Source organism: Jaculus jaculus, chromosome 10 (genome assembly GCF_020740685.1).
Source record: "Jaculus jaculus isolate mJacJac1 chromosome 10, mJacJac1.mat.Y.cur, whole genome shotgun sequence".
Taxonomy (NCBI): domain Eukaryota; kingdom Metazoa; phylum Chordata; class Mammalia; order Rodentia; family Dipodidae; genus Jaculus; species Jaculus jaculus.
The window spans coordinates 25,871,099-25,896,527 of record NC_059111.1 but is presented as its reverse complement, the minus strand read 5'-3'; the positions used below and the strand labels follow the sequence as shown (position 1 = coordinate 25,896,527).

The 25,429-nt window shown below is 48.9% G+C and overlaps 1 protein-coding gene across 2 annotated transcripts in view; it reads right to left on the bottom strand.

The window, feature by feature from the left end:
- Tbc1d2b (TBC1 domain family member 2B) overlaps positions 1 to 25,429 on the bottom strand; it is a 113,538-nt gene that overhangs the window by 6,133 nt on the left and 81,976 nt on the right. For both annotated transcript variants that reach the window (XM_004660380.2, XM_045160293.1), the window contains exons 7-12: positions 23,698 to 23,808; positions 22,012 to 22,205; positions 18,722 to 19,216; positions 13,667 to 13,784; positions 3,961 to 4,146; positions 664 to 785 (exon numbers count right to left, since the gene is read on the bottom strand). In XM_004660380.2, the coding sequence (XP_004660437.2) occupies positions 664 to 785; positions 3,961 to 4,146; positions 13,667 to 13,784; positions 18,722 to 19,216; positions 22,012 to 22,205; positions 23,698 to 23,808 (1,226 nt within the window). The remainder of the gene's footprint in view (positions 1 to 663; positions 786 to 3,960; positions 4,147 to 13,666; positions 13,785 to 18,721; positions 19,217 to 22,011; positions 22,206 to 23,697; positions 23,809 to 25,429) is intronic.

Below are 25,429 nucleotides of genomic sequence, written 5' to 3'. Positions count from 1 at the left end.
CAAAGACCCAGCACACATTGTAGACATCCAACATTACCACTTCTGGTTGTTGTTTTTTTTTTAAATATATTTATTTATTTATTTATTTATTTATTTGAGAGTGACAGACACAGAGAGAAAGGCAGATAGAGGGAGAGAGAGAGAATTGGCGCGCCAGGGCTTCAGCCTCTGCAAACGAACACCAGACGTGTGCGCCCCCTTGTGCATCTGGCTAACGTGGGACCTGGGGAACCGAGCCTCGAACCGGGGTCCTTAGGCTTCACAGGCAAGCGCTTAACCGCTAAGCCATCTCTCCAGCCCACTTCTGGTTGTTAAGTGAATGACAAAACCACCCTTGTCTAGTCTCGGGAAGGTCAATCCTTCCCATGTCTTTCCCCAGGAAAGAAATTTCCTCTCACACAGCGCATGGATGACGGATGGCCCTGAGTCTGAGGACAGCGAGGCAGGCTATCATTAAGGCATGGTCAGCCAGGTGTGGTGGCACACACCTTTAACCCCAGTCCTCAGGAGGCAGAGGTACGCGGATTGCTGTGAGTCTGAGGTCAGCCTGGGCTAGAGTGAAAAAACTACTTCAAAAAAAAAAAAAAAAACACCAAAAGACAAAAGCCAAGGAGGCAAAGCCATACATCCCTCTCTCCTGTGGTCCCAGGACCAAGGACTCACCTGCCATCAAGGACAGTTCGAGTGAAGGAACGGAGATACTTGAATATGGACATGGAATCTTGCAATTTCAGGATTTCTTCTTCCTTGTATTTGAAAAGTGCCAAGGCGAAACGGAAAATAACCTGTGGGAAGGCCAGGGAAACCTGTAAGTGAAGACACAATGTGGTGCCAGGCACAGGGCTGGAATTCAAATTTGGAGACCAGAGCAAGGGTTGTGAAAGCTCACCTGGGATAGACACCTGAAGCAAAGGGCAATTTCTATGACAGGACCAAGGCCCTGCAGTCCAGGAAAATAAACCCTTGTACTTTTTAACAATTTAGCCCAAATCTCCCTATGAAGTAATTAACCTTCTGTGGAGTCTTTCCACATTCCAATAATCTTCATAGTCAACAAAGAATATGGAACTAAAGCCATTTAAAAAAAAAATTATTGGGTAGGGGAAGAAAAGGTCTCTAGCCAATACAAATGAATTCCAGACACATGCTCCACCTTGTGCATCTGGCTTACGTGGGTACTGGGGAACTGAACCTAGGTCCTTAGGATTTGCAGGTTAGCACCTTAACTGCTACGCCATCTCTCCAGCCTTGAAGTCATTTTTACACAACACCAGAACCAGGGTGTTTTTGGCTCCGAGTCTTGCCAAGGCTCACCTTGAGGTGAATCCTGTCTCCACTGGGGAGCAAGGCCTGAAGCACTGACTTTTGAACATGGTGAAGGAATCAGGTGGATTTTGCTGATTTGGTCTGAGGCCAGGAGCAGGCTCCTGGTGACTTTGCAAGTCCAGGCAGCTTTCTGCACATGTAGGGGCCTGGGTGGCCTGTACCAACCTTCATCTTGTTCGATTTACAAAGTGATGTTTACGGGGGTCAAATTGGTCATCAGTCTCTTCACATATCTATTTGTAGCCCCACAGGAACATGTTTATGTCCTGCTGAAATCCTTTGTGATAACGATAAGTTAGATGATAAAATGCACTGGCTTGGACACTGAGTTTGAGTATGGGGTAGGGCAGACACTCCGCTTTGCAGTGGGGGTGTGAACTTGTAAGACCCTTATTCAGAGAAATCTGGTATTGATTGCCCCAACGCCACAGGTAAACGAACCCTTAACCGTGTACTTTAAACAATTACAAGCTGGAAAGGTGGCTTGGCAGTTAAGGTGCTTGCCTGTGAAGTCTAGTGACCTGAGTTCGATTCCACAGTACACATGTAAGCCACATGCACAGAGTGGCACATGCATGTGGAGTCCATCTGCTGCCGTGGCTGGAGGCCCTAGTGTGCCCATACTCTAGAAAGATGAAAGTCTCAGGAGAGCCAGCTCAGCACAGTCTGAAGTGGTAAGAGACTGGAGACGACCTAAGTACCACTATCAGGGGCAGCTAACTTCTGACTCATCTATACAAGGAAAACACTACATATGAATAAGCCCTATATGTGCTGGTATGAACCTATCTCCTACCAAGACACGGTACATTAAAAACAAGTTAAATATGAGGCTTAGTGGTTAAGCGCTTGCCTGTGAAGCCTAAGTACCCCAGTTCGAGGCTTGATTCCCCAGGACCCATGTAAAGCCAGATGCACAAAGGGGTACATGCATCTGGAGTTCGTTTGCAGTGGCTGGAGGCCCTGGCGTGCCCATTCTCTCTCTCTTTCTCCTTCTGTTTGCCACTCTCAAATAAATAAATAAAAATAAACAAAACAGTTAGATATGATCAAGTTCCTGGAGGAAGATATACAATAAACGGAGGAGAGCGACAGGATACTGTCAGGAGGCCTCCTTCCCGCTACATACCCTTAGTTATGTTTTGAGTTCAAAACACAAACACACTGGGTGGGGTGGCATCTGCCTTTAGTCCTAGCGGTAGGAGGATGGCTGTACGTTCAAGGCCAGCCTGGGCCTACAGAGCGAGTTCCAGGTCAGCCTGGATTAAAGTGAGACCCTATCTCAAAAACAAAACAAACAAAACCAAATGTGCGCTACATACTCATAAAATGAGTGTGTGTGTGTGTTGTTCTGGATGAAAACTAGGACCTTATGCATGCTAGGCAAGTGCTCTGCCACTGAGCCACATCCCTCAAGATCTGATTTTTGTAACCATGTGACCAAAGCAGACCGGGTGGTGAAGCTCTGCAGCCAGCTCCCCTGAGCACATGCCCTGGTCCTGTGCTGATTAGGTTCCTGCGCCTTCATCTCTGCACCCACGCAGAGGCCGTGGCACGAACATCCTTTGACGGATGGTAGGTTCAGCCTGCAGATGACCAGAGCTCCCAGGGCCTAGCCGGGGGCTGCAGCAGACTGGGGCGTGTGGTGCTAGGGACCTCATGTAGGCTAGTACGGGCTCTCACTGCTACAGTCAGAGCCTCTGGCCGAGTGGTTTGTTTGGCTGGTTGGTTTTGAGACAGGGTCTCACTGCGTACCCCTTGCAACTTGCTACATAGAGCAGGCTGACTTTGAACTTGTGCTTGTCCTGTTTCTGCCTCCCAGGTGCTGGGATTATAGACACGTGCCACCATGCCTGGCTTCACACTGAAGTGTTTTTTTAAAAAATACATTCATATTTTTTATATTTATATTATATCTATTTTAAAATATATTAGTTGAGAGAGAGAGAGAGAAAGAGGCAGAGGGAGGAAGGGAGGAGGGAGAGAGAGAAAGAGCAAGAATCAGAGTGCCAGGGCCTCCACCCACTGCACACGAACTCCAGAGGCATGTGCCCCTTGTGCATCTGGCTTATGTGGGTCCTGGAGAATCAAAATGGGATCCTTTAGTTTTGCAGGCAAATGCCTTAACCACTAAGTCATCTCTCCAGCCCCTGAAGTGTGTGTGTGTGTGTGTGTGTGTGTGTGTGTGTGTGTGTGTGTGTGTGTACTAGAGAACAATGCTGGGGTGTCAGGCTTCACTTTCCACTTTGCTTGGGAAAGGGTCTCCTTTTCTCTCTCCCCTCTCCTCCCCGGCCATGTGAATGGTACACTGGCCGCCTCACAAGCTCTGGGATTCTCCCAACTTTTCTTCCCATTGCCAAAGACACACTGAAGACTACAGAGCATGTACCACTTGCACCCAGCTTTCCATGGGTTCTGGGGACCCACTGCGATGGCTGGGCTTGTGCAGCAGGTGCTTTTGACCGTGGAGCCCTCTCCCCAGCCCCAAAGTGTTCCTGGCTGGTGAGCAAAGGACTGATGGTGCTGTAGGCGCTTCACGAGTCCCAGATGAACCAGCCGCTCTGTCACAAGTAACACTGCCTGCCAGTCTGTCAAGCATGTAGACCTGAGAAGCACTGGGTGGAGAAAACTCACCTTTGGTCCCTCATAAAGGAACGAGTCCCATATTTTAAAGAGGATGTCACTGACGACGCTGTCCACGAACACCACCAGAAACCAGTTGAAGGTGATGAGGGTGTAGTCCACTTTGTACTGCTCAAAGTGGGCGTGCAATCGAGGCAGCTTCTCACTCATGAGGTCTCTGAACACCCTCTGGTCTACCTGGAGAGGGAATAACAGGGAGACGTGTCTGGGGTCTGCCGACCAGGGCACCAGGCAGGTAAGTAAGAACAGACACTGGACCTGAGAGCTGGCTGGAACCCATGGGGATGCGCTGCAACCCACACTTTCAAATGTGCACTGGGGGCTCTCATCGCAGGGCCAGGCTGCCTGGGAACCTGGGCGGCTGATCTCAAGTCCTGTGGGATAAGTAAGTGGCTCACTCTCCACAGCACAGGGAGGTGATGAGTGTCTGCAGCCTAAAATCAGTTCCTGCCCCTCAAAACGTCCTGGGAAGGGCTGAAGAGATGGCTCAGTGATTGTGGTGCTTGCCTGCACAGCCTAAGGACCAGGTTCGAGTCCCCAGTACTCACATAAAGCCAGATGCACAAGGTGGCACATGTATCTGGAGTGTGTTCGTTGCAGTGGCTAGAGGCCCTGGAGTGTCTATTCTCTCTATCTGCCTATCATAAATAAATAATAAATAAGTAAATGTTTAAAAAACATTTTCCTAGCCACACACCTTTAGTCCCAGCACTCTGGAGGCAGAGGTAGGAGGATCACCATGAGTTCAAGGCCACCCTGAGACTACATAGTGAATTCCAGGTCAGCGTGAGCTAGAGTAAGACCCTACTTGAAAACCTTAAAAAAAAAAAAAAAAAAACCTGGGAAGACAGGCCAAGAGCCAGCAGGATGGTGTGGGCCTTGCAGCCCATCTATAAATATGGGAGGTCTCAGACACAGTATATTTGGCAAAAAGAGTTTTGGACCAAAGAGAGAGTATGACATTACTGCCTGTGTTCAGTGAATGCTCAACAGGCTGAAAGGGGCAGGGTGAATAGCAAGACCTTGAGCCAGAGCTCTTGTCTGTGGGTCTTGGCTCCAACACTTACTAGCAAATGATGCTCTGAGAGTTCTATGCTCTGAACAGTTAATGATCACCACCTTACCCACTGGACTATTGGGAGGATTAAGGGATCTACCGGAAACTAGCGAGCCCAGGTGGCCACAGCCACACAATGTCAGGTCAGGCAAGGTCCAATGCTGCGCAGAGGACCGCTAAGGTTCAAGGATGACCTCAGGGATGTAAGAGGACAGCTTGCCACATGGATGAGCATATCTGTGGCCGGGGCCTCTCCTTTGGAGATGTGTTCACCAAGTGTTCTGGGGCCCACAGACAGGTCCCACATAAACCTAAGGAGAAACAGCACATCTGCCAAAGCTCAGGGCTCCTGGAGGAGGGGGAGGGGGACGGCTAGTCCCAGAGGTGGCTCTGCTTTTGTCTGGGACCCACATAAAAACATCTAATTTCAAACATGACGCAGTCAACACAACTCTCTGTTGATAAAACAGAAACAAAAACTTCACATAACAGTGACCGCCCACAGCGGGACTCAGGTGTCCTCAATGCCAGTCTATTTTTATCTGACACACGAGGTCAGCACCACCTAACAGGCCACTTTCCCTACCCTAGATGGGAGGACGCTGCAGGGCAGGAGGAGCAGGTCAAGGGCTCCAGCGGGGAGGACGGGCTGGCTGGCCAGGGGCCCCCAGAGGAGGCCTTGTTATGACCCCTGGCCACACTGGTGGAGGCCAGACCAGACAGCAGGGGATTGGAGAGCCCACAGACCTCATAACCACGCGGAGGTCACAGCTGCAGAATATAATTCCCTTTTTTGTAAGAGGTAAGAAAAGGGGGCTGGAAAGACGGCAGCGCCCTTGAAGGTGCTTGTTTGATAAACCCCAAAGTCCGATGGCCCAAGTCTGATTCCCCAGCACCCACGTAAAGCTAGATGCACAAAGTGGCGCATGTGTCTAGAGTTGGTTTACAGTGGCAGGAGGCCCTGGCATGCCCATACTCGCTATCTGCCTCTTTCTCTCTCTCTCCCTCTCAAATAAATAAATAAGTAAATAAAAATATATTTTAGGGCTGGAGAGATGGCTTAGCGGTTAAGCGCTTGCCTGTGAAGCCTAAGGACCCCGGTTCGAGGCTCGGTTCCCCAGGACCCACGTTAGCCAGATGCACAAGGGGGCGCACGCGTCTGGAGTTCGTTTGCAGAGGCTGGAAGCCCTGGCGCGCCCATTCTCTCTCTCTCCCTCTATCTGTCTTTCTTTCTCTGTTTGTCGCTCTCAAATAAATAAATAAAAAATTTAAAAAAATATATATTTTAAACTTAGTAGAAAGCCGGGTATGGTGGTGCCTGCCTGGGGTAGGCATCCACTGTATGGCAGAGGTAGGAGGATCGCCGTGAGTTCAAGGCCACCCTGAGACTACACAGTGGAATTCCAGGTCAGCCTGAACTAGAGTGAGACCCTACCTTGAAAAACAAAACAAAAACAAAAAAAATTAGTAGGGAAAAGTACTCAGACTTCCTGTGGGCGGGCACAGGAGGGCAGAGGCAGGGGGCCCCGGGGTCAGAGCACAGGAGCAAGCACTGGGAAGACAAAGACCAGCCCGTACCAAGGCCCCTCCGGTAGGTGACCCAGGCCTAGGCTTGGGCTGGAGGAGCCACCACGGCCGAGTGGTGGAACTGTGTGGAAAGGTGAGGCGGGCGGCGGACCTCAAAGACACGAGGGAAGCAGGGCTTCTGCAGGATGGGTAGACCAGCAGTTCCAAACAGCACCCTCCTCAGTGCTGCATGACTCACCCGTGGGTGCTGAGGCCTGGGGTAGGCATCCACTGTATGGTGATTTTGGAGACTAAGCGGGCAACATCTGGACGCTGAAAATGCTCACACCAAGAACAAGACCACCCTACAAGCACGACCCTGCCAGACTTGCAAAACTTTCAACTGCACGGCAGTCCAGTTAGGACAGTAAATATGAGCAGTACTGGAATTACTGGAGCATTAACAAAACTGCAGAGAGTCGAGACAAATGTTCAAACAACATTTTAAAAATGTTTTTTTCTCAACCATGTTCATTGCTGCTCAATTTATAATAGCTGGGAAATGGAACCAGCCTAGATGTCCCTCAACTGATGAGTGAATAATGAAGATGTGGTACATTTATACAATGGAGTTCTACTCAGCGGTAAAGAAAAATGAAGTTATGAAATTTTCAGAAAAATGGATAGACCTGGAAAGGATTATACTAAGTGAGGTAACCCAGGCCCAGAAAGCCAAGCGCCACATGTTCTCTCTCATATGTGGATCCTAGCTACAGATGATTGGGCTTCTTCGTGAGAAGGAAAATACTTAGTAGCAGAGGCCAGTAAGTTAAAAAGGAGACATAAAGGGAAGAGAAAGGAAGGGAGGAGGGTACTTAATAGGTTGATATTGTATATATGTAAGTACAATGATTGTGATGGGGAGGTAATATGATGGAGAATGGAATTTCAAAGGCGATAGTGTGGGGGTGGGGAGGGAGGGAATTACCATGGGATTTTTTTTTATAATCATGGAAAATGCTAATAAAAATTTTAAAAATTAAAAAAAAAACTTAAAAAAATGTTTTTTTAAAGGACAACCTAAAACTTTTAAAGAGTCAACTGTTTCTCTTTGTTGGACGTTCTGTTTTTCTTTAAATAAAAACTTTGAGGGAAGGGGCTGGAGAGATGGCCTAGTGGTTAAGGCATCTACCTGCAAAGCCAAAGGACCTCAGTTCACTTCCCCAGGACCCATGTTAGCCAGGTGCACAAGGGGGCGCACGCGTCTGGAGTTTGTTTGCAGTGGCTGGAGGCCCTGGTGCGTGCACACACACACACACACACACACACACACACACACTCTCTCTCTCTCTCTTTCTCCTTTCCCCCCTCTTTCTCTCTCTCAAATAAATAAATAAAAATAAAAATTTTGAGGGAAAAATCTTGTTTGAGGATAGGTTCAGGGAGGAACTTGTTGGAATTTAAATGTTTTAAAAGGCAAAGCCAAGACCTGGTGTGGTGGTACACGCCTGTAACCACAGCACTTTGGCAGTAGAGGCAGGAGAACCTGCAGTTCTAGGCCAGCCTGAGCTACGCACCAAGACCCTGTCTCAAAATTATTATTATTATTATTATTTAATATATTTTTAAATTATTTATTTATTTATTTGAGAGCAACAGACACAGAGAGAAAGACAGGTAGAGGGAGAGAGAGAGAATGGGCGCGCCAGGGCTTCCAGCCACTGCAAACGAACTCCAGACGCGTGCGCCCCCTTGTGCATCTGGCTAACGTGGGACCTGGGGAACCGAGCCTCGAACTGGGGTCCTTAGGCTTCCCGCTAAGCCATCTCTCCAGCCCTCAAAATTATTTTTTAAAAAAATAGCTAAAAACATTGTTGGGTTTTTTTTTTTGTTTTTTTTTTTTTTGGTTTTTTGAGGTAGGATCTCACTCTAGTCCAGGCTGACCTGGACTTCACTATGTAGTCTCAGGGTGGCCTCAAACTCACGGCAATCCTCCTACCTCTGCCTCCTGAGTGCTGGGATTAAAGGCCTGCATCACCCGCCCAGCCGTTGTTTTAATTTTGTTGTTGGTGGTGGTGTTTTTGTTTTTCAAGTTAGGGTTTCATTATTTTAAAGCTGGGCATGGTGGCATACACCTTTAATCCCAGCACTGGGGAGGCAGAGGTAGGAGGATCGCCGTGAGTTTGAGGCCACCCTGAGACAACATAGTGAATTCCAGGTCACCCTGAGCTAGAGTGAGACTCTACCTCAGAACCACCCCCTAAAAATACATATATATGTGGGGGGGTGTAATTAATTTGTTTGAACACTTAACCAACAACAGTCAGGCTGGAGAGATGGCATAGCAGTTAAGGAACTTGTCTGCGAAGCCTAAGTACCCACGCCTGACTCTCCAGATCCCATGTAAGCCAGGCACACAAGGTGACAGAAGAACAAGGCCACACACACGCGCAGTAGGTCTGGAGTTCGACTGCAGTGGCTGGAGGCTCTGGCACACCAATTATCTCTCTCTCTGTGTCATAAAAATATTTTTTAAAATAGTGCATATGAAAGGCCACAAAGCCTCCCCCATCTCTCATTCACAACCGTGTGCCCTGTAACCCTCGGTGAGCTCACTCCTGAGGGTGCAGGGTATAGAGAAGGCAAACTGGAGCGGAGAGGGAAGCTTCCTGCCTGCTGGCTGGTTTTCACAGGGTCAGGAGGTGCTACCAAGACTGCAGGCAGAGAAAAGTCATCAACAATACCACCCAGTGGTGACTCCTGAATTCTACGATGATGCTGACCCACCAGGCAAGGCACACCCTCTGGCGTGATAAAGGCAGACATCCAACACTGCTCTATGGCTGGACTTGAGGCCCGCTCCACAGGACAGAATACATGCCTGGTACGAAAAACCAGGTCAAATGCCCAAGGCTGGGGAGACGGCAGACCCTACCATTCCGTAGAGGAACCTACCGTTGCTCTATTGCTAAACAGATGTGTTTCCACATGGCCTCCCAGATCTTTATCTTTCTTTTTTTTTAATTATTTATTTATTTATTTGAGAGCAACAGACACAGAGAGAAAGACAGACAGAGGGAGAGAGAGAGAATGGGCGCGCCAGGGCCTCCAGCCTCTGCAAACGAACTCCAGACGCGTGCGCCCCCTTGTGCATCTGGCTAACGTGGGACCTGAGGAACCGAGCCTCGAACCAGGGTCCTTAGGCTTCACAGGCAAGCGCTTAACCGCTAAGCCATCTCTCCAGCCCAGATCTTTATCTTTCTATCCACACACCTTCTCTCAGCCCTTTTCTTTGCTGGCAGTGGAAGGTGGTCGTGCAGACACTCAGAGCTGTCAAGTGCTGCAGATGAGCAACTGGCGGGTGCTCAGCCTTACGCAAGACACAGGCAGCATTTCCTCCAGGGCCCCGGGAGCATCAGGGAAGAGCATACGAGCTGCAGGAGGGGGAAGCAGGGCGCCGGGAACCAGACACGACAAGGCCGTTGTTACGCCGCTGGACGTGGCCACACGTGACTGCGACCCCCGTCCCACGGGGGAACAGAGACCTGAGTGCCGATGGAGTCCCACACACCCCAGAAACGGTGAAAAGAAAGGCCCTGGCTCAAAAACAAGACCAGGCGTAAGACTGATAAGGCTGGACATCAACAGTCCACTGTGGCCACCACCGAAAGCTGTGCCCTGCCACTGCAGGCAAGTGAAGGCTGCCTGGGCACACACACATGCACACACCACACGCACACGCACACGCACACACGCGCTTCTGTCATACACAGGAGAAGGGCTTGGGAGGCCGCTCCCCCCCACTGAGCGAATGGCAGGGAAAGGTTGTCAGAGGAGGGAGTGTCATGTTCTCCCACGGCACAGCCACTGCCAAGTGTGAGAAGAAGGAAACCGTGAGACTGAGTGAGATAAGGATGGGGAACGTGGGACACATGATCAAAATGTATTAATGTCTATGAAAATGTCAAAAAGCAAATTCAAAAAGACTTGGGTAAACTGAAGCTGCTAAATTGGGCTGGAGGGATGGCTCAGAGGCTAAGTGTACTTCCTGCGCAGGCACAAGGGCCCGAGGAGCACGGAGACCACCTGAGTTCAAGTCTCCAGCACGCACGTAAAGGGCTGAGCGTGGCCGCACGGCCGTAAGCCCCGTCCTGTGAGGAGCGGAGACTGGAGGATCACCGGGGTTTGCAAACAAGCCCCAGGATCAGTAAACGATCCTGCTGAAGGGAAAAACGATGGGTGAGTGGTGAGGGGGCACCTGATGGGCTCCCTGGCCGCCACAGAAAGTGCACGGGGTGCTGCGTCAGCATGTGCACACGTCACACACATGTACAGCACACCACAAATACGACACACATGTCAAAAAAGCTGCTAAGCCATCCCCTAGCGCTGTGACGCCAGCACAGGTCGGAGTCCACCTGAAGCTTGTTCCGTTCCGTTCCTCTCCCTTTTTCTTTCCTTCCTTCCATCCCTCCCTTCCTTCCTTCCTTCTTTTTATTTTTTCCTGAGGTAGGGTCCCACTGTAGTTCAGGCTGACCTGAACTCACTACGTAGTCTAATGCTGGTCTTAGCTCACAGCAATCCTCCTACGCGTGCTGGAATTAAAGGTGGGTGCCACCATGCCCGGCTTCCTTATTTCCCCACCACCATGCGCTCTCTCTCTCTCTCTCTGTGCAGTCAGATCACACACTAGTGACGGTCCTTTTCTGCTTGTCACTCCATTCCTCAACATTCAAACACTGGGGACACATCTGCCAACACTTCTAGTCCTGGTGAGGGGCTTTAGGTGTTGTCCTCAAGCTATAAAGCAGCAGGTGAGACGGGCAGGCAGTGACGTGGGGCTCATGCTGTCTAGGGGGTCGGCTGGAGCCATCTGTGAGGCAGGACAGCCACTTGGCTTTGAAGTGGGAGAAGACCTGTGGATACATCCCTCCTTCCAGCTGGGTGGCAGATGGCGCCTCACTTGAGGCTGCTGAGGGGTTGGCAGAGGGCTGGGCATGGAGCAGGCTGCCAGGGAATGCTTGCCCAGGCTTGTTTTAGCCCCTCCTCCACTGAGCCCTGGAGGGCGCGGGATGACTGCATCACTCATCTCTGTGTGCACTGCGTAGCGAGGTGCTGGTGCACAGCACGGACTTCCAGGATGGTGAGAATGGAAAAGCCGGTGAGCAGTTGGTCCCAGCGGCAGCGGGCAGCGGGCAGCGGGCCTGGGGCTCTGAGTTCCGGTGCAGCCAGTGCTGGTGCCGAAGCCACACCCGAAGCTCTCCCTGTTTTACAAGCAGCCTTACGCAACACCCATCGATAATGTAGAGAGTGACCAATGCTACACGCGACTGCCTGAGGGAATCAAACAGGCACCAGGATGGAAAAGTGTGTAACGACATGCCAAACACACCCTCGTGGCTCAGGGGAGATCGATGCTTCATCTTTCTCATTCTGAACACTGAGACATCTGAGATTTTAAACTTGAAGGCATTTTGTTGTTGCTGTTTTTGCTTGTTTTTCGAGGTAGGGTCTTACTCCAGCCCAGGCTGACCTGGAACTGACTCGGTAGTCCCAGACTGGCCCTGAACTCACAGGGACCCTCCTACTTCTGCCTTCCTAGTGCTGTGATTAAAGGTGTGCACCACCATGCCCGGCTTAAACTTGAGTTTTTAAAGGTATCAGCTTTCAAGTGCTATGAATACATGAGACATGCTTATCCTACGTGACTGAGACCACGGCTGCTCATGTCCTAGTTTACAAACTCACGTGATGGGCAAAGCTCTTGGTTGGTTAACTGCGCGTGAAGGGGTTACAAGGGGAGCAGGGCATGCCTGGACATCCACGCGGCTGGGACAAGGGCCGGAGGAGGTGGCTATGGGAAGCCTCACGCCCTAGAAGGCTAGAGCACAGCTCCTACATGACGTCCTCCTGTGGCACTGTGGGCAGAGGGGGGTGGGTTTAGGGAACAGAGCAGCGAGGGCCAAGCCCAAACCCCAGCTTGGCCTGAGCCGAAACACCTCGCTTGGTGTCTTTGCACCTGACAAGGGCTACAGAGGAGCCACTGGCAAGCTTCAGCTCACTCCATGCCAATTCCCCTTTTCTGGTCAGACACAAGCTCCCGAGGCTCAGACGTTTCCTTTGCGGGGTGCCGGGCGTCCTCAGTCGATAGCCACGGCCCTGAGGGCACCAATGACTATCTGAAGGACAGACAGGCAAAGGAATCCAGTTGGGGCAGTGGGACCCAAAGCAGCCCTGGGAAGGCAGGACAGCAAGGAAGAGGGGAGGGAGATGAGCTGGGACTGACTGGAACTTTCCAGAAGAGCAGGGGACAGCGTTCTGGTGCAGGGCTCCCACATGGAGACGCGTCCCTGCAATCACGGGCTGCCCCATGTCCAGCAGCTCAGAGGGCAGGTGGGGGCTGAGGCCTCCCACCAGCCTGATCCACAGAAGCGCAGATCACAAGGGCAAGGAGACGCTGTGTGGGCAGGCATGCCAGGCCTGCTGTGAATCTGGAGAAGCTGCAGGCAACAGAGCGGGCACAGCGCTGGGTCAGCCCAGCTCAGCTCACCGGGATCTTGACAGAGCGGGACAGGTGCCACTCAGACCCTCTTACGTAGGTGACTACCAGTCCTGCCGCTGCTCCTCAGGGTCCCTCACTATCCGTTCCCAGCAGCAGTGAGTGGCACTGAGGTCACTGCTCCTGCGGTTCCTCTATCAGCTGGAGGCTCCCACTGGCTCTGGAGTCTTCCATTGGCTCAGGACTCTTCCCATCCCTCCTTCCTTCCCCTGCCCCCTTGGGCAGCTCCTTGGCCCCCACAAGCACCTTTCCTTCTGCCTGCTGGACCTGACCTAACACACCAGGCTCTTCCAGCACCCCTGTTTACAATGGCACATCAAGGAGGTCTGTGCCCAAGGGAGACAGAGCACAAGGCAGTGAACTTGGCCCCAGATGTCCAAGACTGGGCTGTCTTGCTGGTGGCGTCTAGTGAGCTGAAGAGCCAACCCGGGCGCTCAGAGATTGGTCGGCCAGGCTCGGAGCTGCGCCTTGCCATCTGCAGAGAGCAGCCAGAGACAAAGCCTCCCTCACAGGGCGAACTCCCTCCCAGCTGCAGTTCTACAAGCCGGTGACTAGGCACAGAATTTCCAAAATACCTGGGATCCTAAAAGAGTCTTTGTGTAATAGTCTCGAGGCATGAAGACTTCCACGATGGTGACCAGACACCAGAAGGCATCTTCTTGTTCCAAGTAGAGGAGGGCCACCGCCACCAACCTGGAAGCAAGCGCAGAGCAAGGTCAGCGCCACCTGCCTTCACCAAGACATTCACTGAGGCCGTTTTCATTCACATGACCGAGCAATTCCCAGTCCTCCAATGAAAAACAGTACGTGAAAAAGCTGGGCATGATGGCACACATTTGTAATCCCAGCATTCGGGAGGCAAATGTGGGAGGATCACTGTGATCTCAAGGCCAGCCTGAGACTACAGAGTACATTCCAGATCAGCCTGCGTTAGAGTAAGACCCTACCTTTGGGGGAAAAAAAAAAAAAAAAAAAACCCAAAGCACCAAAAACAAAATAGTGAGTGTTCCTGAGCAAGTGAGAACCTCCTAAGATCTGAGATGCTGAGCCACATTCCTCCGACCCAGTCACTTGGTTTTTGTTCAAAGATGAAATCACTTCCCTATGGTTGACCAGACTCATAAGAAGTGTTTTCACTATGTCATCTTGCTAATGTGGATAATTCTTTGAGTTCATGGCTCAAGAAGTTCCAACAAATCCTTTTATTTCTAAAAAATAAAACCTGGGCTGGAAAGATGGCTTAGCAGTTAAAGCGCTTGCCTGCAAAGCCTAAGGACCCAGGTTCGATTCTCCAGGACCCACTAAAGCCAGACACAGGGTGATGCAAGTACACTAGGTGGCACACACATCTGGAGTTCAATTACAGTGGCTGGAGGGGGGAAAAACAAATAAACAAACAAATAAAAAAAAGAGTTCCTGGGCTGGAGAGATGGCTTAATGGTTAAGCGCTTGCCTGTGAAGCCTAAGGACCCCAGTTCGAGGCTCGGTTCCCCAGGTCCCACGTTAGCCAGATGCACAAGGGGGCGCACGCGTCTGGAGTTCGTTTGCAGTGGCTGGAAACCCTGGCGCGCCCATTCTCTCTCTCTCTCTCCCTCTATCTGTCTTTCTCTCTGTGTCTGTTGCTCTCAAATAAATAAATAAATAAATAATTAAAAAAAAACTTTGACTTCTTCTTTATAAAAAAAAAAAAAAAAAAAGAGTTCCTGAAAGCATAGAAACCAAATCCACAGCGCCAAGGATGTCAGGAGAAGGTTAAGTCCAAATCAAGAGACTTTCAGGACATCTCTTAAATAAAGTGATGCTAAAATGATGAGGTGGAACCATTTTGAAAAGTTAAGGTTCTCTAGCTGACATTCAGGGTTTCTGAAGGCACAGACCTGTATCAAGGACCCTGAAGAACAAAAATCCCACCAACAGTTAAACTTCAGAGGAGGGGTGCAGATGGTTACCCGGAGGACTGCCCGTGGGTAATGCCGGACAAGTGAGGGTGATACCGAACATTCACCAGGAACTCTCGAGTCCTCCTCAAGGAGGTTTTGAGCTTTTAGCAAGCTTACAATTAGGTAGACAATGTGCAACTAATAAGGTTTAAGAAAAACTGACTGAAATATTAAAAATAAAAATAAAATATTCAGAACCCGGTGTGGTGGCTCACACCTTTAATCCCAGCATTTGGGAGGCAGAGGTAGGAGGGATCAGTGTGAGTTTGAGCCAACCTGAGACTGCTACACTGTGAATTCCAGGTCAGCCTGAGCTAATGAGACCCTACCTCGAAAAACCAAAAATAAAAATAAAATAAAATATTTAAAAAGGGCTAGAGAGATGGGTCGGTGGTTAAGGCACTTGCCTGTGAAGCCTAAGGACCCAGGTTTGATTCCCCATGACCTACGTAAGCCAGACACACAAGAGGGTGCATGTGTGTGGAGTTCCTTTGCAGTGGCTAGAGGCCCTGGAATGTCCATTCTCTCTCCACCCTCCAACTCTCTCTCAAATAAATAAACAAAATAACATTTTAAAAATTTAAAAATAATTTAAAAACACCAGACTTGCCAGGCATGGTGGTGTACGCCTTTAATGCCAGCACTCGGGAGGCAGAGGTAGGAGGATTGCCATGAGCTCAAGACCAGCCTGAGACTACATAGTGAATTCCAGGTCAGCCTGGGCTAGAGTGAGACCCTACCTCAAAAAAAAAAAAAAAATAAATAAATAAATAAAAAATAAAAATAAAACACATCAGACTGTTTCAGGCAGTGCCCTACTTGAGGGTTTGTGTCTAATGGAGACAGCTTAAGAGCTGCTGAAGTCATTTTAGCTTTCCAAGGGCAGACAGTCCTCACTGTCTCAGAGACCATGGGTTCCTGCAGGCCAGCTGGCTTTGTCTATCAGTCCAGTTTACAACCTTTGCTCCCCAAATACTCTCACTTCAGACACATACAAGCTTCACTAGGGGTCAGCGCATGACCCAGATCGGGGCAGAAAGGCAGCCAGAGTGAATGTCGGTATTCTAAGCTCAAGCTCATGGCTGCCCTTGACTGCTCAGTACACACTAACATCCTCACTCTTGATTTTTCTTTTCTGCAGGCTAGGGAAACGGAACCCAGGGCCTCATGCATGCTAGGCAGGCACTCTTATCCAGAGTCATCCCCTAGCACAGCCACCTTCATCCTTTTTATTCTTGTTCTCTCATGCGAGCCCAGGCTGACCTGGAAATCCCTCTGTAGCTCCAGGTCAGCCCTGATCTCAGGAACTCAGGCAATCCTACCTTAGCTTCTCTAGGATTAAAGTCAGGGTTAAAGGTGTGCGTCATCACGCCCGCAGCATCTTCATTCTTTTTATTTATTATTTACTTATTTATTCGTTCATTTGTTTTCTTATTAGAGACAGACAGAGAGAGAGAGAGAATGAATATGGGCATACCAGGGCCTCTAATCACTGCAAACAACCTTCAAACACACATGCCACCATGTGCATCTGGCTTACGTGGGACCTGGAGAGTCGAACCTGGGTAATTAGGCTTCACAGGCAAGTACCTTAATTGCTAAGCCATGTCTCCAGCCCAGCATTTTCAGTCTTTATCATTCCAACCAGTCTGGCTACCTACTATGACCAGCCAGCAAGGAATACGAATGAATGCACAAATCACAGTGCCATCAGGAAGCAGAAAACACTGAAAGTATATGGGCTAGGTAGGTGGAGACATGTGGTAAATAAGCAGGTCTGATTTAATCCCAGCACGTAGGAGGCAGAGGGAGGAGGAGCACTGTGAACCTGAGGCCAGCCAAATACAATATAGTGAATTCCAGGTCAGCCTGGGCCAGAGTGAGAACCTACCTCGGAAAAAAAAATTTTTAAAGGGAGGAGGGGAAGAGGAAGAGGTTGTTTAAACACCCAGCATCTGGTGCTGGGAGGAGCCTAGGAGACAGCAGACCTTGGTACCTTGAGAGGCCTCACCTTGGCCAGCACAGCCCAGGATGACAAGTCTGGATCACTAACAAAAGGTGAGAGGCACTAAGTGTTCTCTGCTTATGGAAGCAGGAAAGTATATAAGACTTATAAAATATTCTAGTCTAGGGCTGGAGAGATAGCTTAGTGGTTAAGGCACTTGCCTGCAAAGCCAAAAGACCCATGTTCAATTCCCCAGTTCCCACGTAAGCCAGATGCACAAGCTGACACGTGCAGGGTCATGCATGCACACAAGGTGGCGCAAATGTCTGGAGTTCAATTGCAGTGGCTAGAGGTCCTGGTATGCCAATTCTCTCTCTCATTAAAAAAAAAAAAATTCTAGTCTAAAGGAAAGCAAGGTAAGGTCCTTCAAAGTCTTAAAAAGACTGAGTTTCAATCAGCCTTAGAACCAATTATTCAGTATCATATAAAAACAAAGATGGACACAAGGTTTTAACTGTGTGTATTATTGACTACTGCAATCAAACCTTCTGACCTAAATAATAAGGAATAAGAACTGGCACTCCAACTATTTTAAGAGATTTTTTTTTTTTTTTTTTGAGGTAGGGTTTCACTCTAGCCCAGGCTGACCTGGAACTCACTTTGTAGTCTCAGGGTGGCCTTGAACTCACGGCAATCCTCCTACCTCTGCCTCCCAAGTGCTGGGAGTGGGTGCCACCACGGCCGGCTGTTTCAAGTGAACTTGACTTTTGTGTTCATCTCCGTACTAGGGATTGAAGCAGAGCTTACTTGTGTCAAGAGTATATTCTGCTTCGGACTCAGGTGCTCCCACTCCTTCCTTCTGAAAGCATCTCACTTCCCTGACGTATTCTGTAGCTGGGGCTGTCACATCAGTGGGACTTTAGGTGGCTCAGCAGCGAAAGGAAACTACTTGTAAGGCCTGATGGTCCAGGTTCAATTCCCCAGCACCCATATAAAGCCAGAGGCAAAAATGGTACATGCGTCTGGAGTTTATACACCGCACGCACATAGGCACACAAGCACACATGCAAATAAATTTAAAACTTCAAAGCTCACCAGGCACGGTGGTGCACGCCCTTAATCCCAGCACTCAGGAGGCAGAGGCAGGAGGATTACTGTGAGTCTGAGGCCAATCTGCGACTAATTCCGGGTCAGCCTGGGTTAGAGCAAGATCCTACCTTAAAAAAAGAAAAAACTCAAAACTTGATCTCTCAGCCCTATAATGGCAAGAGGATCAGGAGTTCAAGGTCATCCTCAATTACATAGCCCATCTTGGATTCATGAGACCCTGTTTCCAAAACAAAACAGAAAACTTTCTTGTCATTGTCCTTTTTTTCCTTTCAAATACTGGCCAGACTTCCTTCCCTCCTTCCTGTCTTAACCCTGACAATTTTTATTTATTTATTTATTTGACAGAGAAAGGTGAAGAGACGGAGAAAGAAAGAGAATGAATGGGCGCGCCAGGGCCTCCAGCCACTACAAACGAACGCCAGACACTTGCGCCCCCTTGCGCATCTGGCTAACGTGGGTCCTGGGGAATCGAACCTGGGTCCTTTGGCTTTGCAGGCAAATGCCTTAACCGCTAAGCCATCCCTCCAGCCAAATACTGGCTTTTCTTACCCAGGAGGGAGGGAGGAGCCGGGCAGTGGCTGGTGCCTAGCAGTTCTCTGGATGGCAGGTGGGAGTGTCCTGTGGCCGCCACCCACCTGTTTAAGCCTTGGCAGTAGCCAATATCGGGGTTCCGCCAGGAGAAGGCCAGCAGGACGCTGCGCAGCTTCTGTATGCCCTCGGAGGCGGGGCAGGCATAATGCTTGTTGTTGGGTAGAGTCCGCAGCAGGTCCAGCTCAATCTGCTTGGAGGCCGGGTTCTGCTTCTCCAGAGCCTTCTGAAGCAAGGCCTGGAAGTAGCCCGGCTCAGTGCTGTCCTTGAACTTCCTCGTGTGGAGGTCCACGCACCACTTCCACACCTTGGAGCGGTGCTCGTGCGGAATGCCCGCGCGGATCAGGTTCTTTAGCTCCGGTGAGCACACCATCTCCCTGTTCATTGTGCTCGCGAAATAGTTTTCCCACTTGACTCCAGTGGAGACTTCCTGGTTTTCTGTGAGGTAGAGAGTCTTCAGGTCCAGTGCACGCACCCTGGCGACCAACTTCTCCTCCTCATCATCATCGGGGACAGTCCTAAACCCATAAATATCATACTCGCTGTTGAGAAATAAAAAGAGAAGACAAAAGTGGCACGGTTTTAGCAAAAGGTACAGAGAGCCTGGAAATCGCCCCATTTAGACTTGACAGCTTGATGCAAGACCAGACATTTCAAACGAGGCTGCGGTATGGGGAAAAAAATAAAATGAGATCTGTTCTTGACACCATACAGAGGGAAAAAAGTCAATTCCAGATAGATGGCTTAGAACCCTAAATGTGAAAAACACAGAAGGAAATACAGGCAGTATTACAAAAATAAGACACCTACAACCCAGTACTTGAAAGGCTGAGGCAGGAGGATATTGAGTTCAAGTTAAGCCTGGGTAAATTCAGCAAGACTCCGTCTCTGAAAAAGAAAACAAAGAAAAGGAAAAAAAAAAAAAAAGGGAGCTGCTTGTATATGGCTATATCAATATACATGTTTATATATTTATATATTATACATATACATGGAACAACTTCATACTTCAAAAGCTATTTACTGACTGACTGACAGAGAAAGAGACAGACCGGCAGACAAGATTCTTGCTACGTTGCTCAGGTTGGTCCCTGCGATCCTTCTGCCTTAGACTCCCAAGTAGCTAGGATTACAGGTATGCACCACACACCTGGACAAAAGGTATCACTTTAAAAGGTAAAATGACAAGGAAGAAGATATTGGTAAGGTGTTAGTATGAACAGGAACTAAAACTTCGGCAGGATGATGCCCCCTCCCCCCCAGTCATTCCCAATCTCTGGGAAAAGGATCTCTGTGTGATATTATACGGCAAAGGACTATCAGAGATGACAATAAGGTCACAGCACTGAAGATGAGACTGTCTGGGTTCCTGAGGAACCTGACAGCCACATGAGCCTGCCAAAGCAGAGAAGGAATGAAAAGATCAGAAGTATGATGGAAGACTCAAGAGAGCTGGCACTTGGGCAGGGGCTGGACCAGCTGCTGCCATGTTGGAGATGGGAGGGGAGGTCATGGGCTGTGACACACAGGTGGCCTCTAGAAGCTGGGAATTGCTTCAGCTGACTGCCAGTGAGGAAACAGGGATAGACGTAGGTCTTCCAGGAACTACATTCTCTCAGCATCTTGAAGGATGAAGGGAATGAACACCCAGAAAAGAGCCCAGACCTTGACTAAGCCTGCTGATCTTCTGTATGATCTACTGTATGAAAGGAATTCGGGTTGTTTGAAGCCATTAAGTTTGTGAGAACTTGTGCATATGGCAGCATTAAGAACTAGTACAGAAGCATTGATACAGCGAGTGCAAAACTATACAAAACACATTGGAAATCAAATCTAACTGTGTATTACTGACAGGTAAGGAATCCCATTTCTATTCTACTCCCTGTAGAAACTCTCTTGGGCACAGGGGCACGTGTAATACAATGGCCACTGCATCGCTCTTTGTAACAAGGACGAAGAAAGATTCTAAGTGCCCCCCCCGTGAGCGGAAGGAACAAGGACACTGTGGTTGGTCCATGACGCTCTATGAAGCAGGTCACGAGAACGCTCCCTACACACACACACACACACACACACTGCGCCCCCAGACTAGCTCACGGCGGTCAGCGACTGCTGTGAACAAAAGAGGCGCGTGGGTGAAGACGGTGCCCTTGGATGTGAACATCTGGCTCCCCGGGGAAAGCCCTATTTACAACACTCCCAAGCTGTGTGACTGGCGACAAGTGAAAGCACCTCCCAACCCCAATTCCTCACAGCCCCACTGAGCATGCAGCCAGTTCTGCGTGTGAACCACTGGGCACAGGTCCTGCACCCAGCACACCTTGAGAAGCAAATTCTAATCACAGTGGTGTATTTCCGCCATCTGGGTCGACCGCACAGCACGGGCAGTTGCCGTGAGCTCAGGGAGGTGGGAGAGCGTGCCAAAGGGAACCCGGCTCTGCCTGGGTTTGGTGAGTAATGAAGGGGATGGGGTGTGTGTGTAGGGTGGGAGCAGCAAGGAAAACCGCAGTAAGCAAGGGCAAGGTACAAGAAGAGAGGAGATTGCAGAAAGCAAACCTGCAGATCTCTCCTAGCTCCAACATATCCCAGTCTCAGTTTTTGAGAAAACAGGGGCTAGGGAAATGGCCCAGTGGCTAAAGATGCTTGCTTGCAAAGTCTGCCAGCCAGGGTTAAATTCCCTAGTTCCTACGTGAAGCCAGATACAAAAAGTGGCACATGCGTCTGGTGTTTGTTTTAGCAGCAAGAGGTCCTGGCATACCCATCCCATCCCCTCTTTGTTTGTGCCTCCCTATCTTAAATATCTTCATCTATCTATCTATCTATCTATCTATCTATCTATCTATCTATCTATCTATCTATCTATCTGATATATTATATGGCCTCTTAACCCCAAATCCATTACGGATTTCTACAGTCTATTATTTCCCGTAAAATTAAGTGCACTCATTTGCGTGTGTGTCTCAGTACATTTGAGGTGTGCCCATAGCTTGTACCAGGTCCTCAGTGGGACCGATTATTGAAGACACTTCCCCCACCTACAGGCCTCTTTGCTTGCAAATCCCCAGGTGAGGCTGTGCCTCAACACAGGGTGCCCATTCCTTGGAAAGCTGGCTACTCTGGCAAGGCCTTGCAATCCACAGGCCTCGGCTCACTCCCAGCTCTATGACTTGATGACTGTGGGAGAATGCTGATCCCTTTGCCGACCTGACAGCAGCTGTCCTGAGCATCGAGTAAGACACACAGAGCAGTGTAAATTACTCCATGAAGAGCTACTGTTATTGGAAAAGGGAACGTCATAAATGGGCGGACTGCCCCCAACAGACAGTAGCACCCTTACCTGACCAGATGCGGTTTAATGAATGCTTGCTCCGGCTGCTCTTGGCTTTCCACCTGCAGTGCATCCTCCAGCAACTGGGCTATGACATCCCGGGCAGGGCCCTGCTCTTCGGAGCAAACTGGAGTCTTCATTTCTTGAAGCAATATTAAGTATTTACTTTCTATCTGGCAGAGCTTGGCTTCCAGGCTAGAATACTGCAGAGAAAGTAGGGGTGACCACCATTCAGAGACACCAGAAAAGCAACCCTTAGGTACTTCAGGCAACCAATGAGTAACAAGCCCCACACTATTAAGATATGAGCTAGGGCTTGAAAGATGGCTTAGCAGTTAAGGCACTTGCCTGGGAAACCTAAGGAACCAGGTTCAATTCCCCAGGCCCTCTATAAGCCAGATGCACAAGGTGGCATGAGCATCTGGAGTTCATTTGCAGTGGCTAAAGGCCCTAGAGTGTCCATTTTCTCTTTCTCTCTCTACCTGCCTCTTTCTTTCTCTCTCTCAAATAAAAAAAAATGTTTTTGTAAAAAAGATATGAGCTAGCCATAGGTTGCAACACTGACAAGGGATTAACGTATGGCATGGGTATGTTCAAGATGGTCTGTTTTGGCTGCCCTCTTCCTTCTGAGAGCTTGGCACCGAAGTGGTACTGATTATCAAAGCCAATACAAGCATTACCTTTGGACAGGGTTGGAGTAAGCCATGAAAAATGGGTCATGAGCTGGGGTCAAGCTGGCACCACTTGGCACATGGGCTAGGAAGGAGTGGCCACCCCATCCTAAGCCAACTTTAAGAAGACACTATGACCCCTGGCTGGCGCCCATCTGTCACCTGATCAGACAAATCAACTTCACCCTAGAAAACATGTAGGAATGAAGTTCGGGAGTACAGCTTAAGGTCTGTTCATAAAATATGTATAAGGCATGTAACAGCTGTGGGCAAGTGTCGTATGATTATAACTCATTCAAAGACCTTTCCAGACATAACTGTGACTAACTCTCAAACCAACAGAGGAGGCATTATTCTTACCAGCCCCATTTTAAAGATATTAAATTCAATAGTACAAATAAGAATCCACATAAATTTAATTTGGGAGACTTTATACTTTTTCTCTGAAAATGCAGCGGAATTTTCTCTGAATATATACGTGTGGTGGTTTGATTCAAGTGTCCCCCATAAACTTAGGTGTTCTGAATGCTAGGTTCCCAGCTGAGGGAGATTTGGGAATTAATGCCTTCTGGAGGGAGTGCATTGTTGGGGGTGGGCTCATGGGTGTTATAGCCAGTTTCCTCATGCCAGTGTTTGGCACACTCTCCTGTTCCTGTGGTCCACCTTATTGTGTTGGCCAGGGAGTGATGTCCACCCTTTGCTCATGCCATCGTTTTCTCCTGCCATCGTGGAGCTCCCCCCTCAAACCTGTGAGCCAAAAGAAGCCTCTTTTTTCTCACAAGCTGCTCTTGGCTGGGTGATTTCTGCCAGCAATGAGAACCTGACTGCAACAGTATGGTCGAGCCACATCTAGCAGTACTTGTCCTCATGAATGAAAATGCACTGCATGCAGTTGACATATATTTTGATATTCATAGCCGTATTTCTCCAAACACGGTGGCTGACCTGTCCAAGAGCACAGCCATTTCTACGCAGTTCCCTAGCCTTCCCTCCCACCAGATAATGAAATGCCATCCTGACCCACCTTGGCCATCAGCTCCCTCTCTCTCCTTTCTGCATTTCTTCGTAGAGCTGAGAGTTCCAAAATTTCCTTATTTAGAAATTTATTTTGGGTTTTGTACCCCTGTAGATTATCCTGTTGGGGAAAAAGTTCAGTTCATACTGGCTGTGTATTGCAATTATCCTCTGCAATGAACATCTTTCTGCCTCACCAACTAGGTCTGCTAAATCAGGGCAAGTTCTAAGGAGCTAGGAGATGTTAACAGGGACTTTCTGATTGTTCTTTTTGGCTACTTGTGGCAGCAGAAGAAACGAGGTATAATGAAGAAGACAGAAAAATATTTACTTAATAGTAGCAATTTTTCCTCAATGGATGACTGGAGAAATAAACAGGTTGTATTCTCTAAATCTATGTAACAATTCATACTCAGTAAGTTGACATAAAAAAGCAATACCTTACATGTTTTCAAACCAGAGAATCTGAATATATTTTCCATAAGTTCCCATTTTTACTTAAAAGGCTACATGCGCAAAAGCTCTTAAGAATTATATTTCACAATACCAGGCTAGAGAGATGGCTCAGCAGTTAGGAGGATTTGATATGCAACTATGAAGGCCTCAGAGGGCCAGAGACTGCTTGAGTTTGATTCCCAAGCACCTATGTAAACAGCTGGGTATGGCCACACACGCCTGTACTCCAAGCCCTGTGGGGAATGGGAAGCAGAAACAGGAGTTGATGGGACTTGTGGAAACTACAGCTCTGGGTTCAGTGACTTGGTTTCAAGAAATACACAGATGAGTGACAGAGGAAGAAATCCGCCATTCCACCCCCCCCCCCGCCTCCATGCCTGCACGTACGTGTGTCCATACCACACACATGTCACACCGCACATCCTACACACAGGCACGCCAGGTAAGTTATAATACCTACAACCTACGATGTGTCAGGTACCTGAGAGGGCATGCTCTTCAACTTTTACACATTGGGAAGTTTCAAAATTGTGAGAAACCTGGGAGAAAAGTACAATAGGAATAGAGTAGCTCAGTGGAAAAGCACTTGCCTAGCCTAGGACGTCCCCACCCAGGTACAATGCACACAATGGGCCCTTCACGTCATTGGCCAGATGTTAACTTCTACCATGCTTACTTTGACTTTAAGAGAACATTGGAGACAAGTTCTACCAAGCTCAAGCCCAGGTGTGGCCGAAATAGGTGTCTATCTTGGCTTCAGCTCTGGAGACTTTGAGCAATAAATAAGACAAACAAGTAAATAGATAAAGGAGCTCACAACGAGAAAGGGGGAGGAAGAGGAGGCTGGGAAGTAGGGAAGAAAATTTAATGCAAAATGCTCTGGAAATAAAGCTTACAGACTTCTTTTTAGAACAGAAGCTTCTGGGGCTGGAGAGATGGCTTAGCGGTTAAGCGCTTGCCTGTGAAGCCTAAGGACCCCGGTTTGAGGCTCGGTTCCCCAGGTCCCACGTTAGCCAGATGCACAAGGGGGTGCACGCGTCTGGAGTTCGTTTGCAGAGGCTGGAAGCCCTGGCGCGCCCATTCTCTCTCTCCCCCTCTATCTGTCTTTCTCTCTGTGTCTGTCGCTCTCAAATAAATAAATAAATAAATAAATAAATTTAAAAAAAAAAAAGAACAGAAGCTTCTAAGTAAAGAGACTAACTCGAACTAAGTGGCAATTTTTCACTGCTCCTTATAAAGTTGGTCTTCAGTAGATTATGTCCTTCCCCTGCCCCTAACCATTTCTA